This window comes from Corythoichthys intestinalis, chromosome 18, assembly GCF_030265065.1.
Source record: "Corythoichthys intestinalis isolate RoL2023-P3 chromosome 18, ASM3026506v1, whole genome shotgun sequence".
Lineage (NCBI taxonomy): Eukaryota > Metazoa > Chordata > Actinopteri > Syngnathiformes > Syngnathidae > Corythoichthys > Corythoichthys intestinalis.
In genome coordinates, this window is record NC_080412.1 from 35042209 (window position 1) to 35061191 (window position 18983).

Here is an 18983-nt window from a genome sequence, read left to right on the forward strand (position 1 = left end):
AGTACGATGCTAGTCTGTCAGTCAATGTGGCGGCTACCATATGTAAACAGAGCTTTTCCGGTGAAAAATTTTCCGGTGAAAATTTTTGTGAATAAATGCTTAAATCCCTGAATTCTTATAGATATGGACGTAAGACAGTCCCGATTCTTGATTAAAAGCAAAAAAAAAAAAAAAAAAAAAACCAACCAAAAACGCGCAGTTAGCATTTATTTTACGTAAATATGTCGAAGAATGATGCTAGTTGGTTAGACAATGTTGCGGCAGCCTTACAGCAGAGAGCTTTTTACGTTGAAAATTCTTGTGAAAAAACGGAAAATATAATAATTACCTTGAATCCTCGAACAAATCACTCCTTAGACAATCCTTTCTGTTTGAATGCGATACAGATTTCGCACTTTTTGAACATAAATTCAGCATTGGATCGCTGCATGTGTCACTGCGACCGACTGCGAATAAGTGAAGCGGATTGTGAGATGGCCCCCTACTTGAAGGCGTGGCGCAGTGAAGGTCGAATCTGACCTGTCAGTATCATTATGAAGTCTATGGCTTATCTATGAACAAATGCTGTTTTTGTGTCAAGTTTGGTTGGGGCGGCTTATAGTCCCAAATTTTTGGTAATGCCTTCAACAGTAGTTTTCCAATCAGTCTCTGCAGACATGCTGTAACCTATTCCGGCTAAATTAAGCTTTTAAGTGCTTGCAAGTTGCCACCCAATTAAATAGTTGCTACAAAACAGAAGCAAAACAGGTGTGATGAAAAAAAAAAAAAAGTGTTTTTCCATCCCTTCGTTTTCCCATAGTGCCTCATTAATGTCAAAATTAATGTCAAGTAAATAAGGGGACTCTCATAGGCTTTAGTCTACATATACCAGGTACTGTACTATCTTGTCTTTTCAAAAATAGCCCCTCCCCTTTGCCTTTTAAGAAGCCTCAAATGCTACCGAGCAGGCAAGCATCCTTCACTAACTTGACACCCTTCTGGAACACAGACATGTAAGTATTTTCTGCCTTATTTCCACTTGTTATCATGTCGTTAGTGATGTTTTCTGCCAATCTGATGTCTGTTACTATTGCATTTGTACACTTTTTGTTTTGCAGAGTTTGTCATAAAAATGATGATGACATTTAAACCGGCAAATAGAGCTTCCCTCCTGGTGTTTTTAGTAATCTGCACAAAGCAATGGCATTCCAATGGGATTCAAGGTTGGTCAGGGAACTACTTGCCAAAGTATTATGTTAGCTGTGGCATCTTAATTTTAATCTGAATCTGAAGCTTTTTTTCTGATTCACTGCATCAAACTTAAAATAATGTGGTTTTCTTTGAAGTGGATCCTCCTAAAGAGATTAAAATCATAGATCCCGGTCATTTTGGATATCTGGAGATTACATGGACTCCCCCTGCTAGATTAAATAACATCCAAGAATGTCCTAAACTCTACCAATTGGAATACTTCAATGCATATGCGCAGAGATGGGAAGTGAGTACCGCCTGTGGGCATGTAGGAATTTCTGTAATTACTCAAATGCAAGAATTGTGACAGAGACTGTTTTTTTCCCAGGGTATTCAGACGCCTCAGAGGACATACAGCGCTCAGTTTGATCTGATGAAGGACATCCACGTAAGAGTGTATACCCTTCTTGGTGGGCACTGCACAAACAACACTTGGGTCAAGAGCCTGAACTACACAGAAGTGGTTCAGAAACCTGGCACGGGTAAGTCAGACATAGAAAGCAGTGAGAAAAGTTTGTGTTGATATGAATTGACATTTTATTGCATCATTTCGACAGGTCATCTGGGTAATATAGTGGAAAATTTTACATGCGTGTTTGAAAACATGGAGCACCTGACCTGCAAGTGGCATAAAAACCCTAAATATCCGACAAACTCACACCTATATATGTACTACTGGTGAGTTGAATACTTTCTTTTCCTATTTATGGACCTCAATTACACATCAGTGGAGTTGATTGCAACTATTTCATGACAGAGTTGTGCGATAATGACTTTTTAACCGATAGCTCGATATTATCCAACTCCAAAAATCCGATACCGATATCAAACCGATTCCGATATATGTGGTTGGTTGTGCACTTAATGTGTTATTGCCGATTTTATGCCCCACTAGATTCCTTTAATAATGAGAAATGTAACAACTTCAAGGTTTTCCAAATAAAATAAACATTCTGTGGAAAATAAGAGAACTTCAACTAAAGTTTTAGAAAGTACCGTATTGGCCCGAATATAAGACGGCCCTGATTGTAAGACGACCCCCTCTTTTTCAAGACTCGTTTGAAAGAAGACTTTTCGACCGCCAAATTAATTTTTATACAGAAAATAATTACAGTACATCTGAAACAAATGATTATAATAACATATTTGAGAGAAAAAGCATGTTACTTTGCCTCATTCTAATCTTAATATCTGAACATTTTAATATGTAAACTAAATTGCAATCACATTCGTAAATGAATGACTTCTGGTTTTTGATACGTAAATAAACCAATCTATTGTGATAAAACCACAAAATTGCAATCACTGCATTAACCATCAAAGTGAAGTCTAACTGTAACTGCAGTCTTGAAACAAATCTGAATAAGGAAAAATATTGCAAAAAATAATGCAAACTGGTTAAACTTGAGAGTAGCTGAAATCTGTCACGACAGAACATCACTTCAATGATATCTGGCGCCATCTAGCGTCGTGAATGGGTATAACGTCTAGACCGCGAATATAAGACGACCCCCACTTTTTCAGTCTTATTTCAATGCAAAAAACACTGTCTTATATTCGGGCCAATACTGTAACTGTCTCATAAAAATAATGTGAATTGAAATGAGCAAGAATGTTCATAATTAAACAAAAGGAATCATTTACAATTAAATCACATTTACATTAGTTACCCCAAAGAGCCACTAGGGGGCGACCAAAGCATTACAAATACATACAGGCAGGGCATCATCGGACATGGCAATGCAATGACATAACCAAGATGCATTTTGCTGGGCTTTGGCACAGATTTTTGTATTTAATTACTTTTCTAGTTTTCTTAGTGACAATTTCTTTCTGGTAACACATTAGTTATATGTAATGGGTTTATCATTCATTATTTTTTATTTATTGTTGATTTAAATTTTGCATCATGAATGCAAATGGCCTGCTCACATATCAACTCCCAAGCATCTTGAATTCGAGACATGTAGAGGTCAATAAGTATAACTGCAGTGTTAAACTCTAAACAGCCCATGAACAAAGGCAAAATGATTCTGCAATCATTTTGAAGGCAACAATTGATACAATCTCGAAATAATCTGACATTATTTAAAAATGCTGTTACAGGCCGATTATATCAGACAACTCTAGTTGTAGATTTCTTTTGTGTAAGTGATAGATTTGTTATTCTAGTGTCACTTCAGCCTTTATTAGAGTTGTCACAAGGTGGGACTAGACATGTGCCGATTATCGGTTTCAAGGTATACCGTGATATGAAAGCTACGGAGCCCCTAAGGTGACATGGAAGAAGAAAAAAAAAAACAGAGAGGAAAAAAAAAAGTTGAATATTTTTTTCTGTCAAAGCAAAAAAAAAAAAAAAAAAAAAAGGTCAAAGCAAAAAAAAAAAAATGCCCCGGGAAAAAAAAGACCCGGAAGTAAAAAAAAGTTGAGGTTGAAAAAAAAAAAATGCCCGGGGGAAAAAAAAACACAAAAGTGAAAAAAAAAAAAAAAAAATGCCCTGGAAAAAAAATCATGAAAGTAAAAAAAATAATAATAATTGCCCCGAAAAAAAAAAGACCCGGAAGTAAAAAAAATAAATGAAAAAACACATAATTCCACTTTTTATACGTGCGTTTTGCAGGTAAACAATGGCAACAATGGGGCGTGATCACCCGTGGAGCAGGTTAATTGAGTTTTCCTTTGAAATAGGCCTAAAATATGATGACATAAGATCAATTCTTGATATTAAGCACGGTTTCCAAATAAGCAGAAGACATTTGAAGCGAGTTTTAACCTCAACCGGACATTTTCGTCAGAAAACGTTCTGTGATTTGGCGGTCCTCGTTGACTTCATTCGCAACCAATTGCTATACTTCGGACAGCTACATGGTTACAGATGGATGTACAGCAAATGCAGAGAACACGGGCTCCACGTAAGAAAAGAGGACGTTCGCCTGGTGCGATAACGCCACTCCTCTCGGGTCCAACTCTTTCAGCACTAGTTTGATCACGCCCCATTGTTGCCATTGTTTACCTGCAAAACGCATGTATAAAAAAGTGGAATTATGTATTTTTTCATTGTTTTATTTTTACTTCCGGGTCTTTTTTTTTCAGGGCAATTTTTTTTTTTTACTTTCGTGTTTTTTTTTCCGGGCATTTTTTTTTTTTTTTTACTTTCGTGTTTTTTTTTACCCGGGCTTTTTTTTTTCAGGGCTTTTTTTTTTTCAACCTCAACTTTTCTTTTTTACGACGCTTCCGGGTCTTTTTTTTTTTCTGGGGCTTTTTTTTTTTTTTTTTTTGCTTCGACTTTTTTTTTTTTTGCTTTGACAGAAAAAAATATTTCGTGTCCCTTTAGGGGCGCTATTTTTTTTTTTTTTAACGTCAACATTTTTTTTTCCTCTTTTTTTTTTTTCTTCTTCCATGTCACCTTAGGGGCTCCGTAGAAAGCATCAAGGTTTCAAAACAGCAACATTTTTCCTTCATACTGTCCCCTAAGGTATTAGCTGTTTTTTATGTCCCAAAAATGCATGAAGAAATCACTCGCTTGCAGCTGCAAGGCTCAACCCTCCCCCACCGGTTGTTGCTCAGTGTCAGTGAGTCAGCTGGCTGGAGGCTGGAGTTGAAACTCCTGAAATTTTTCCCCCATTGAAGAAAATGAAATCCCTGGTACGGGAATACTTTGGTTACAGAAAAGTTACAGACGGGTGCGGCATAGAGGAGGAGGACCAACCGACATGTAAAACATGTTTGCGGAGGGTGGCTGCCGAGGAGGCAATACCTCAGATATGATTTCGCATTTATACAAAATTAAAGGTAGTAAACACTGTCATGAACGTTTCCCACCAGATAGGAGAGTTAACTCCAGCGTGTTTAGTTTGTCTAGCGGTGGTAAGACATGGAGTTTTTTTCTTTCTGGTAACTGTCTGTGTTGAGAAAGAGAGGGTGTGTATATTGTAAACATGATACGAGTCTTACACACGTGCTTTTTATGGAAAATAATTCAATTATTTTTGTTCTGATGGTAATAATGTTGAGCTTTGGCTGTGGGTTTAAGCTCCCCTAAAGGACTGCATTTATTTTAATTCTATTTAGAATATATGTTTTTTTATTTTAACTCAACATTGTACTTATGTTCCAATTTGCTAATATGTTTTAAAAAATAGAAATCCTGTTCAATGGATTAAAAAAAAAAAAAATTTTAAACCTAGATATCTCAAAGTAACACATTTTAGAGCGGTAAATGCAATACTGTGATACCGTGAAATTTTGGCTTAAGGTTATCATGCAATCAGAATATCATATTGGCACATGCCTACCGTGTTTTTCGGACTATAAGTCACAGTTTTTTTTTTTTTTTTTTTTATAGTTTGGCTGGATGAGCGACATGTGTAAAATCATTAACGCATTATTATAATCATTTCACATTATCACAACATGTTATTTTCACACTAAACCGCAAGAGGGCGCTCAAAGTCTGTGTTTCAACATTGGCGGGAACTTAGAAAAACAAACAAAAACAACTGAGATGGGCTGAACAAAATTGCACCAAAAGAAAATCGTATTTTGCGGACAGGCTGCAAGTCGTGAAATATGCAGCCAAGATCAAATGTCTATTCTTGGTGTTGGATTTTATCAAGTTAACCCCAAAAATGAGAGTTATACTCCGGTGCAACTTACAGTGCCCTCCATAATTATTGGCACCCCTGAAAAAGATGTGTTTTTTAGCTTCTAATAATTTTTTAAAAATCAAATAATATGGGACCTTAATGGAAAAAAAGAGAAAAATACAACCAATACAGGTGCATTCATTAAGTGGGGAAAAAATCCCACATAAAAAAAAAAATATTTGACATCAAATAATGTGTGTCACAATTATTAGCACCCCTGGTGTTAATACTTGGTACAACCCCCTTTTGCCAACAAAACAAGGTCTGGGGACTGAGATGGCCGTAGGAGGAGCTTTATTTTGTGTCTGGTGAACCATTTCTGTGTAGATTTGGCCATATGTTTAGGGTCATTGTCTTGATGAAAGACCCAGTGACGACCCATCTTCAGCTTTCGGGCAGAGTGCAACAGATTTTGATTTAAAATGTCCTGGTATTTCAAAGCATTCATGATGCAATGCACCCTAACAAGGTTCCCAGGGCCTTTGGAAACGAAACAGCCCCACAGCATCACTGACCCACCCCCATACTTCACAGTGGGTATGAGGTGCTTTTCAGCATGCGGATCTTTCGTGGCACGCCAGACCCACTTAGAGTGTTTGTTGCCAAAAAGCTCAATCTTGGTCTCATCTGACCAAAGCACACGGTCCCAGTTGAAGCCTGGGACCGTGTGTATATTAGAAGTTTAGTAAATTAGTATATTATATATTAGAAGCTAAAAAACACATCTTTTTCAGGGGTGCCAATAATTATGGAGGGCACTGTATATATGTTTTTTTTTTTCTCTTCATTGTGCATTTTTTGGCTGATGCAACTCATTCTCAGGTGCAACTTATAGTCCAAAAAATACGGTACTTGGGACATTTGCTGAAATGGCAATAATAGAAGCATACACATATTTCAAATGAACACACTACAAAGACAAATTAATGTGTTGGAAAATTTTACAGGTGAACAGGTAATTTGGAAACAAGTGTCATTATAGGTTACAAAAGGAGCATGGAGTGCAATTTCTTCCTTTTTGAACAACTTCAAAACAGCAATCCTCACCTCAATGAATTACATTCACTTAATCTACAAATCTAAGTTAAAACAAGCAAAGGCAAATCCACACATCAATAAAACCCCAAAACGCCGCAGGCTCCTCTTGCCCGGGCTCATAGATCGCTTTAAATCGGTATGATGATTTAATTGTTTTGGGAAATCACGATGCGTCATTTATTGAAAAGACTGTTGTCAGCAAAAATTTCAAATGGTACTCACACATGTAAATTCAATCTGTTTTCATCAAAGTATTAGAAAAATAATAAAACGAAACTGTACTTTAACAGGTACAAAACACTGTCATTCATTAATTTTCCCAAATGTACAGTACTTGCTGGGCTCAGAGAAACTTCAGGTTACCAACCTCATCCTAAGGTTGGCTTTAAAGTGCGTACGACACGAGAAAAAGGTCTTAAATTGGATTATTATGTGAATTACAATCACATTTTGAGACGATTCGACTACGGTATATACAACAATTTAGCAAAGCGCAGATGACGACAAATTAGTCTTTTAATCTGCCGGTTAGCCACGCCTACCATTATAGGGCTCTAGCGTCCCCAACAGGTGGATGACATCAGCGGAGTCACGATTTCATCTGATTTAGTATGCAGCTCATTGAGGCGGAATTATTCACAACGAGGAAAACACGACGAAGAGAGCCGCACAATGTCATTGTTCCAGTCTCTCTACTCCAATATTTTCACGGGATATTATTTTTTTATAAAAGTATTTTTCCCCAATAGCTAAATAAATGGCATGGTCATGACAAATAACAGTCTTGTGCTAAATGGAATATGAAATAATAAAAATGCATTTATTCAAAACGACATGGCAAAATTACTCCATAATGGTCAAAACTGTCGACTTCACCTTTACTGCCGCACCTCCCAAACGATATTTCATGACACCTAAATCGGGCTTATGTCATTTCCCTTCCCCGGCTTCGGAGAATGTAAACAAACCAAGAGGCGTGACAGCTAGCCGACACGCTAACCCGAACCGAGTGATGTTTCAAAGTCTTCGAAGCGGAAAATCACACATAACTAGCCCGGATTATTTCACATGACGACTGGGTTGTCGATTGTCTTCAAACCGCCCGGCGGAGAGCAATTTACAGCTCGTACCCCGAACAGGAGAGCTCGCCTGGGAAGCAGCTGGAGTATGACAATGACCGCTGAACATTTACATGCCAACCCATGACGAAACATGATCAGACATAAGTAGTCCTTTATTTAAAGAAAGTTTGTTGTGTTTACTTTGTAATCGCTGTATTCGCGGCTATTTTTAACTCAAAGTTGCAATTTCTGATCGGTCGGAAAATTTGACAGAACACGGGGCACTTGAAGTGGGGAATAAGCCGAGTATACTAGTGGTGCTCTCCCGGCGGGGGGATGTGCGACAAGCCGCCGCTCGTCGGGACAAGGAGTATGTCACAAAATGAAAGCCACTTACATATTACAATGATCCCAGTATTTGACATAATACAAAACACGATGTTTACTCACTTCCTCGTAAGTCCCTAGGTCCCACAGTAGTAGGGCTTGTTTTCTCCAATATCCACCGGTGAATGGGAACCTTTTGAAACCTCAAAAAGGCACACATGCGGATTAATCTGCAAAATCAGCTGAATCCTTAGTCCATCTCATACAACAGTTCCGCTGTACAGTGAAGAGAACACCAGAGTACACGTCACAGCGCCCTCTTTCTCAACTCGAGACTGTTGCTGGAAGTCACTCATTTTCATGGCGAGGGATTAAAAAAACTAAATAAATATAGTAGGGCTGTCAAACGATTAAAAATTTTAATCGAGGTAATTACAGCTTAAAAATTAATTAATCGTAATTAATCGCAATTAATCGCAATTCAAACCATCTATAAAATATGCCATATTTTTCTGTAAATTATATATATATATTCTGTAAAATAAATTGTTGGAATGGAAAGATAATGCAAGACGGATGTATACATTCAACATACGGTACATTAAGTACTGTATTTGTTTATTATAACAATAAATCAACAAGATGGCATTAACATTATTAACATTCTGTTAAAGTGATCCATGGATAGAAAGACTTGTAGTTCTTAAAAGATAAATGTTAGTACAAGTTATAGAAATTTTATATTAAAACCCCTCTTAATGTTTTCGTTTTAATAAAATTTGTACAATTTTCAATCAAAAAATAAACTAGTAGCCCGCCATTGTTGATGTCAATAATTACTTACACAACGCTCATGGGTGCTGAAGCCTATAAAATCAGTCGCACCCAAGCGCCAGCAGAGGGCGGCAAAACTCCATAAAACACAATTAACAAGTGGGCATTTCACTCTACTGACATTTAAATCTGTCTGAGCGGGATATGTGCGTTAATTGCGTCAAATATTTTAACGTGATTAATTAAAAAATTAATTACCGCCCGTTAACGCGATAATTTTGACAGCCCTAAAATATAGCGATCACTTCCACACACATCCAAGCGGTCCATTTCATTCAGGAGCAAAAAATACCGCTTGTATTATGAAATAACCATGCTTTTTCCTGTCACAGGCACTTTAACTTCATAGTTTTGCATCTTTTCAAACATTTCTTCCTGCTACTGCAGAGGAATGTCTTCTCATTTGAGGTGCATGATGTCATGCAAGCGGCACAGAACATTATGTTCTTCTCCATAGGCACAAAGAACTGGAGAACACAGAAGAGTGTCCTGAGTACCTCTTGGAAAATGGAATAAGAATTGGTTGCAGCTTCACAGGAAAACCTCTCCCCGATTTCACTGACATCAACTTCTGTGTAAATGGCTCTTCTGCAGAAGGCTCCCTAAGGCACACGTACGCCTCTCTTCAAATCCAGGACTGCGGTACATAAAGGCACACTGTTCTAGCATGAAAACACGTGTCATATTCCATTGAGAACCTGCAACCGTCTCGTTAGCCTGTTAGGATCATAAACCATATCTCCTTGTTTGATTGCAGTGAAGCCTGGCCGTGCAAACAAACCCGATCTGAAGAAAGGTCCACAAGCCAAGTTTAAACTTAGCTGGCGGAAACCTGTGGGAAACATTCCTGGACATTGCCTAGAATGGGAGGTGCAGCATATCAAATACGGACTTCGTTGGAAAAAGGAATCGGTACTTTACTCCGAATTTCCAGTATTTTTGCCTTAAAACAACATATATTTCCCAACCTAATTTGCTTGAATGGAGCGCTCTATTTCAAATACTTCATTTTTTTACAGTGCTTTAAGGACACCACGTGATTAAACAGGCTGGCGTGAACGTAGAACGGCAAGCTTGCGTCTGATTGGTGTAATGGAGTCATGGGATTTTTGTTGCGACGTCTCATTGGTGAAATCAGTAGCGCTACTCTTGGCAATAGCATCGTTGGCACAAAAAAAAAAAAAAAAAATATATATATATATATATATATATATATTTTAGGGCTGTCAAACGATTAAAATTTTTGATCGAGTTAATCACAGCTTAAAAATTAATTAATCGTAATTAATCGCAATTCAAACCATCTATAAAATATGCCATATTTTTCTGTAAATTATTGTTGGAATGGAAAGATAAGACACAAGACTGATATATACATTCAACATACTGTACATAAGTACTGTATTTGTTTATTATAACAATAAATCACCAAGATGGCATTAACATTAACATTCTGTTAAAGCGATCCATGGATAGAAAGACTTGAAGTTCTTAAAAGATAAATGTTAGTACAAGTTATAGAAATTTTATATTATGTTAATGTTTTCGTTTTAGTAAAATTTGTGAAATTTTCAATCAAAAAATAAACTAGTAGCTCGCCATTGTTGATGTCAATAATTACACAATTCTCATGGTGCTGAATCCATAAAATCAATCGCACCCAAATGCCAGCAGGGGGGGCCACAAAACTCCAAAAAACACAAGTAACAAGTGCACATGACCCTGAGCTTTGATTTTAATCTGTTTGAGCGGAGCATGTGTGTTAATTGCGTCACATATTTTAACGTGATTAATTTAAAAAATGAATTACCACCCGTTAACGATTGACGCAATTAACGCACATGCCCCGCTTAGACAGTTTTTGTTTTGCCGCCCTCTGCTGGCGCTTGAGTCGGACTGATTTTATAGGCTTCAGCACCCCTGAGCATTGTGTAATTATTGACATCAACAATGACGGGCTTCTAGTGTATTTTTTGATTGAAAATTTTACAAATTTTATTAAAACGAAAACATTGAGGGATTTTAATATAAACATTTCTATAACTTGTACTAACATTTATCTTTCAAGAACTACAAGTCTGTCTATCCATGGATCACTTTAACAGAATTTTAATAATGTTAATGCAATCTTGTTGATTTATTGTTATGATAAACAAATGCAATCCTTATGTACTGTATGTTGAATGTATATATCCATCTTGTATACAGTATATAATTTACAGAAAAATATGGCATATTTTATAGATGGTTTGAATTGCGATTAATTGCGATTAATTAATTTTTAAGCTGTAATTAACTCGATTAAAAATTTGAATCGTTTGACAGCCCTAATATATATATATATATATATATATATATATATATATATATATATATATATATATATATATATATATATATATATATATATATATATATATATATATATATATATATATATATATATATATATATATATATATATATATAAAATGTAGAATAAAGAGGAATAATGGAACCAAGGGCGTAGGTTTGCATAGGGACGGTAGGAACAAAACACTAGCAACTTTTCAGGATGCTCAAATTGTCCCCACCAACTTTAAAGTAACCTTATTTGCGTTATATAATGACTTTAGTTATATGTCCTTTAGATTGTCTTCCGAGTTGTTTTATTTGTTGTAATTGACCCCACCATTATTAAGTTAATTATTTTCATTATGTTCAGACTTACATGTACCTCTTTTCACTTGCTGAATGTGCCGGTCCATTTTTTCCCCCTCCTAAACGCTTATAAGATTGGCTGATGACTTGACTCCCCCAACAAACACACGCACACACATTATATATCAGGGATATGAGATATTTTTTTTCAGCAAGTAGCAGCTACTCTAAGAAATGTAAAAAGACATCAGTGTTGTGGAAGTGGGGAACACACCACTAATTTGACTGAAAGTCTGACCTGCATCAGAGTTAGCATAACATTGAACTGTTTGAACTTGCTAACCTGCAAAACTCGAGTAGGAAGCTGCTTAGAGAGAAGGGTCCTCCTGTATTTGTTTTCTACTGTTAGCATTAAATTACAGTAACTGTGAGAAATGTAGTGAACCAAAGTCTACCCCCTTCTCCCCAATTTTACTTTTTATTTTATTTATGTGGTCTTAAAGCAGCCCACAGGAGCTTTCATTTTTTTGTTGAGTTTGGCTGTGCTTGTGGCCAAAAGCAGTAGTGTTTTACCTGAAGGACAGCTTTATTTATTTATTTTTTGTTATTCCCTGACAAAGAATTTTTTTCAGTTATATTTAATTTTGTTTATTTAGACAATGTTGAGTGGTCTTAAGTAGGGTTGTTCCGATCATGTTTTTTTTTTTGCTCCCGATCCGATCCCGATCGTTTTAATTTGAGTATGTGCCGATCCTGATATTTCCCGATCCGATTGCTTTTTTTTTGTGCTCCCGATTCAGTTCCAATCATTCCCGATAATTTTTCCCGATCATATACATTTTGGCAATGCATTAAGAAAAAAAATGAATAAAACTCGGATTAATATATACATTCAACATACAGTACATAAGTACTGTATTTGTTTATTATGACAATAAATCCTCAAGATGGCATTTACATTATTAACATTCTTTCTGTGAGAGGGATGCACGGATAGAAAGACTTGTAATTCTTAAAGGATAAATGTGACTTTGTATATTGTGACTAAATATTGCCATCTAGTGTATTTGTTGAGCTTTCAGTAAATGATACTGTAGCCATTTAACTGTTCTGTCCAAATGCATGATGGGAAGTGCAACCATGACTGTGCAAAGTGGCACCAATTGATATATCTTCTCTGCGTTGGGAAATAACATAGGGCGTTAAGAAAAAGATCATCTACTACCTTTCTTCCCCACATTGCTTCCCACGATATTTCTAATTGTTGAGAGAGGGATTGAAAGGCTTTAGCCAATTAAAAAAAAAAAGCTCTAAAGGCTGCCAAAATTCACTCTACTCATTTTACGCTGCCTTTTAGCTCTATATATAGGTAAAACGGCGCCATTATAGATTGAACGCGACATTGCGTGAGTGGGTCGTGCAGCGCATGCGTTGATTGCGGTAAATACTTTACCGTGATTAATTTAAACAAAATTAATTACCGCCGTTAACGCGACAAATTTGATAACCCTACTTTAAGCCAAAACTAAAGACTCTGGATGAGTGTAAGACATTTTGTCTGTAACGTTAATACAATTAGAAAACGATTTAGTTAAAAAATATATATATTTAAAAAAGGCATGTCTGATATTTTTTTGCCGATTCCGATACTTTAAAAATGACAAGATCGGACCCGATCATCTTTAGTCTGAAGACAAATGTTTATTTTTGTTTAAATTCCTGGATCGGTAAGAGACGATTAACAAGTTTGTATTCATCTTGAATGTTAATATAATTTAAGTTATGTTGAAATAATGCAATTTAAATTTGCTCTTAAAATCCGGACATTTTTTCTGGAAGTTTTCAAAATGTTTCTTTCGTAGTTTTTGTAAACAAAGGTTTGAATTGATCAGTGTAGGCTGAACCAATACACATGAAAGCATAAATCAATACAGATTTATTTTGCATTTATCATTGAGAATGAATGAATGAATGAATGAATGAATGAATGAAATATTTATTGTCATCACCATCGGTATCATTGACAATCATTGACAATTACAAATGTGATATGATTTGCCCGAAGGAAGGAACTGAAGAAGAAGACAAAGGCAGACGGGAGGAAGCATATGCTTATCAGTTTCCCATGCCCCCATACAGCTAAAGACGCACAATCAGACATGGTACAGTTACATACATCATATAGCCACAAACTGTACAATAACACTATCAACAATCTGGGTTTACAATAACTCAGCGTCCAGTCAAGCAGCTCGATTGCGGTTGGTGACACAGCAGTCTCTTGCACAAGATTAGTGGTCTGAATCCTTAATGTGTTCAAAATTCTTGTTGAGACTCCTGCCGTTAAGTAACAGCTTACCGTCCACATCCACGGAGTTGTTATACTGGTCCGCTGTGTAGTATTTACAGTTATCCAGCTATTTTAGATGTTGTGGTCCAGGAATGCATCTGCACACAGCTTGAGCTGAATCAAGAATGTCCCATCCCCAGCAAAAAGTGTACATGCAGGTTATACTGTTATATCATCCCTACCATTTTTGAGACCAAACCTACGCCCTTGAATGGAACAACTCTTGTGTAGCCCGAAGTAGCGGCGTAAGAGTAGCGTTTTTTTTTCTTAGCAAATCTACTCAAGTGAAAGTAAATAGTATAGCTTGGTAAAACTACTCTTAGAAGTACATTTTTCTCAAAAAGTTACTCAAGTAAATGTAATTGAGTACATCTAATGTGTTACTAGCCACCTCTGGTGACACTCCATGGAAAGAAACTGTTTTCTCTGTAGGTTTTGGATGGTATGGCCCAGTAGTGCATAACAAGGAAAATAGCATGAGAAAATTGCAAATGTTTGCAGTTTTTAAATTCCACAGATTATTTTTTTTAACATGTAAAATCCCTCACATTTTCCACAGACGATAATTCCAACAATGGAAACTGAAATCAGCCTGGCTTTGAACAAGAAGGTGCAAAACTGTTTTAGAATACGCTCCAAGTTGCACAGGTATTGTGCCAAAAGAAGCATCTGGAGTGAATGGAGTCTCAAGAAATGTGATTCAGGTATTAATTCATCGGTACATAACAAAAAACTACGCAATCTTAGAAAAATGCCACATAGCCATAATTGTGCCATGTGCTAATAAACTACTATTTTTATTTTTGTCAATTCTCTTGCCAGGTGCTCCAGTCTTTTGACAGTCGGGACACATTCAACTTGGATGGTCTTCAAAAAAAATAGTCACTTTACATGGGATTATGACAATGTACAGAATCCCACTTGTAATCAGGGATAAAGAGTATTTTTTATTTAACTACATGATCTTGTGCCCACGTGGGCCTATTCATTTGCCTGATGTCTATGTTATACCGTCCCCTGGTGGCCAGAAGGGACACAACAAAATGAGCTGCAACATGAATAACATGAAGATTTTATTCTGCCAATTTGTTGCCGAACACAATTTGCCCGCAACTATTGCTGATCACTTCTCAGAATTAGCAAAAGAAATGTTCCCTGACTCAAAGATTGCATCGGTAAGTTAATTTTATCAATTGACCTTTTTAATTTATAATTGGACACATTAATGAACTATCTTCAAGTCAAACTGGATTGCGAGCTGAAGTGCTATGAAGTGCAGCCATCAAGACATGATAGAAATTGCCAAAAGTGCTACATACAATTATAACAAAAGTCACTGTTAAATTTTAGTAATCATGATGTAGCTAAAGATATTGATTGTTCTTTGATTGTACCAGATTATATGTTACTTATAATTACCAATAAATTCATATTATTTAACAAATTGAGTTTTATTTTTGTTTCATATTGCACGCTATACACGACGTTGTAAGATTAGTCACCAATTTGTAAGGGCATACGTCACTATTTGTAAGATTGCCAACGGCCTCGGGTTGACAGGTATGCACTCACCTTCTCAGTCTCTCTTTCGTTGTCGCTTTCAATGTCTCTCATAATGAGGCAAATTCAATCCTGAGCTTGTGCCGTCCTCTTCGTCACGCAGCAAACTGGCTTTTTCGAAACCCGTTGGCGATGGTGGATTTTTTTCACACAGCTCCACGCTGTCAGGATCCACTTCCAAACTTAAAAAAGTAAAAGTTGCTCTTCGTATGCGGCCAGTTTTGGGAAACAATCTCTCGGTACTGGTCATCCAAACCTCCCATTCAACTCGTTCAACACATTTTCCATGACGCGGATCTGCTAATTTTACTCATGCACAAAGATGAGGGTCTGCTGCTTTTATTCATGCATAAAGTTAAATTACTGGTAATAGAGTAAACTAGCGTCTTCCTTGACACATATATTTTACTCGTGTCTCACTCTTACATTTTATGTTCGAGCACCACTGGCAGCCGTTCGAAAAACCGTTAAATTGAATAAGCATAAGCCGCAGGATTGAAATTGATGGAATAAAGTAGCGGCTTGTAGTCCGGAAGTTACGGTAAGTTTCTGATGTGAAAATTGAGTAATTTATTAGCTGTTGAAAACATGTCAAAATTGCACTACCGTAACTTTCGCACCGTAAGCCACAGCTGACTATAAGCCGCCACCCACTAAATTTGACACGAAAACAGCATTTGATCATAGGTAAGCCGCAGCTGTCCTCACTGTATTATGGGATATAAGACCAAAAAATATCAACCGGTAACACTTTATTTGACAGCGCATCATAAGACCAAATGAACCACCATAAAGGTTTGAACCAATTGGCTACAAAGCTTCATTGCTTCAAGAAGCATCATTTGGCCATCAAAGTTCTCTTGGGGGAGACAGTCAACCTCTGCTGCCACTTGCTGTCAACACTTTTGTCATCCAACTTGCCTCCTAGAATGCATTGCAGCGCTACAGATGTAAATAACAAATCAAAATTCATGTTACGTGCTAATTATTTCTTCAGTTACTGTTCTAGTTGTTTCATTAATTGCTAGTTATGGAATTTCGTAACACTTTATTTGACAGTGGCGCCATAGGAATGTCATAAGTTTGTCATCATAATTATGACATGACGCTGCCATGAGCATTAATGAATGCTCATGACGGACGTCATTTTAGGTTATATGGCAAATAATTCCCTTTTGAATGGACATAAAAGATCCGAGCTGGACATAAATGGAGTTAGTGACATAATTTGCCAGATGACGCTTAATGACATTTGTCATAAGCATTCATTAATGCCCATGATAAAGTCATGTTATACAGTGCCTTGCAAAAGTATTCGGCCCCCTTGAACCTTTCGCCACATTTCAGGCTTCAAACATAAAGATATAAAATTTTAATTTTTTGTCAAGAATCAACAACAAGTGGGACACAATCGTGAAGTGGAACAAAATTTATTGGATAATTTAAACTTTTTTAACAAATAAAAAACTGAAAAGTGGGGCATGCAATATTATTCGGCCCCCTTGCGTTAATACTTTGTAGCGCCACCTTTTGCTCCAATTACAGCTGCAAGTCGCTTGGGGTATGTTTCTATCAGTTTTGCACATCGAGAGACTGACATTCTTGCCAATTCTTCCTTGCAAAACAGCTCGAGCTCAGTGAGGTTGGATGGAGAGTGTTTGTGAACAGCAGTCTTCAGCTCTTTCCACAGATTCTCGATTGAATTCAGGTCTGGACTTTGACTTGGCCATTCTAACACCTGGATACGTTTATTTTTGAACCATTCCATTGTAGATTTGGCTTTATGTTTTGGATCATTGTCCTGTTGGAAGATAAATCTCCGTCCCAGTCTCAGGTCTTGTGCAGATACCAACAGGTTTTCTTCCAGAATGTTCCTGTATTTGGCTGCATCCATCTTCCCGTCAATTTTAACCATCTTCCCTGTCCCTGCTGAAGAAAAGCAGGCCCAAACCATGATGCTGCCACCACCATGTTTGACAGTGGGGATGGTGTGTTCAAGGTGATGAGCTGTGTTGCTTTTATGCCAAACATATCGTTTTGCATTGTGGCCAAAAAGTTCAATTTTGGTTTCATCTGACCAGAGCACCTTCTTCCACATGTTTAGTGTGTCTCCCAGGTAGCTTGTGGCAAACTTTAAACGAGACTTTTTATGGATATCTTTGAGAAATGGCTTTCTTCTTGCCACTCTTCCATAAAGGCCAGATTTGTGCAGTGTACGACTGATTGTTGTCCTATGGACAGACTCTCCCACCTCAGCTGTAGATCTCTGCAGTTCATCCAGAGTGATCATGGGCCTCTTGGCTGCATCTCTGATCAGTTTTCTCCTTGTTTGAGAAGAAAGTTTGGAAGGACGGCCGGGTCTTGGTAGATTTGCAGTGGTCTGATGCTCCTTCCATTTCAATATGATGGCTTGCACAGTGCTCCTTGAGATGTTTAAAGCTTGGGAAATCTTTTTGTATCCAAATCCGGCTTTAAACTTCTCCACAACAGTATCTCGGACCTGCCTGGTGTGTTCCTTGGTTTTCATAATGCTCTCTGCACTTTAAACAGAACCCTGAGACTATCACAGAGCAGGTGCATTTATACGGAGACTTGATTACACACAGGTGGATTCTATTTATCATCATCGGTCATTTAGGACAACATTGGATCATTCAGAGATCCTCACTGAACTTCTGGAGTGAGTTTGCTGCACTGAAAGTAAAGGGGCCGAATAATATTGCACGCCCCACTTTTCAGTTTTTTATTTGTTAAAAAAGTTTAAATTATCCAATAAATGTTGTTCCACTTCACGATTGTGTCCCACTTGTTGTTGATTCTTGACAAAAAAATTAAATTTCATATCTTTATGTTTGAAGCCTGAAATGTGGCGGAAGGTTGCAAGATTCAAGGGGGCCGAATATGTTTGCAAGGCACTGTAACTATGATGGTCTTTTGGCAGTCTTATGACGCCACTGTCAAATAAAGTTTTACCTATTAACACAAATAAATCAACAAATAAGACGTGTTGGACTATATAAGCAACAGGATTCAAAACGAGGGGAAAAAGTAGCTGCTTATCAACCAAAAATTACAGTAAATAAAAAAAAATTAAGTCGCTATATCGGGCAAAAACCTATATGATATGGTAAATATTGCTATTGATCCTGAAAATATTGATGATTATCTTGGCATGTGGAGATTTTTGTGCACCTAGCATAAAATCTGAGAATTTTATAGCCATTTTAAGTTTTGTTATATTTATGTAAAAAAAAAAAAAAAATCGGGATTTTATTAGGGAACAACTTTGAATTTTTT

At 36.9% G+C, this 18983-nt stretch overlaps 1 protein-coding gene across 1 annotated transcript; it reads left to right on the plus strand.

The window, feature by feature from the left end:
- Nucleotides 1-936: 936 nt before the first annotated feature.
- On the plus strand, nucleotides 937-15539 carry il13ra2 (interleukin 13 receptor, alpha 2). The gene is made up of 9 exons (XM_057821118.1): nucleotides 937-992; nucleotides 1098-1202; nucleotides 1326-1477; nucleotides 1559-1712; nucleotides 1788-1908; nucleotides 9594-9778; nucleotides 9894-10048; nucleotides 14686-14830; nucleotides 14949-15539. Exons 2-9 carry the CDS (start codon nucleotides 1112-1114, stop codon nucleotides 14963-14965), a joined length of 1020 nt encoding a protein of 339 aa, XP_057677101.1. The 5' UTR covers nucleotides 937-992; nucleotides 1098-1111; the 3' UTR covers nucleotides 14966-15539.
- Nucleotides 15540-18983: the final 3444 nt, after the last annotated feature.

Coding starts and splice junctions, on each gene's coding strand:
- il13ra2 (XM_057821118.1), top strand. CDS start 1,112: ATGATGATGACATTTAAACCGGCAAATAGAGCTTCCCTCCTGGTGTTT. Junction 1,713..1,787: donor GGTTCAGAAACCTGGCACGG/GTAAGTCAGACA, acceptor TCATTTCGACAG/GTCATCTGGGTAATATAGTG. Junction 1,909..9,593: donor CACCTATATATGTACTACTG/GTGAGTTGAATA, acceptor TCTTCTCCATAG/GCACAAAGAACTGGAGAACA.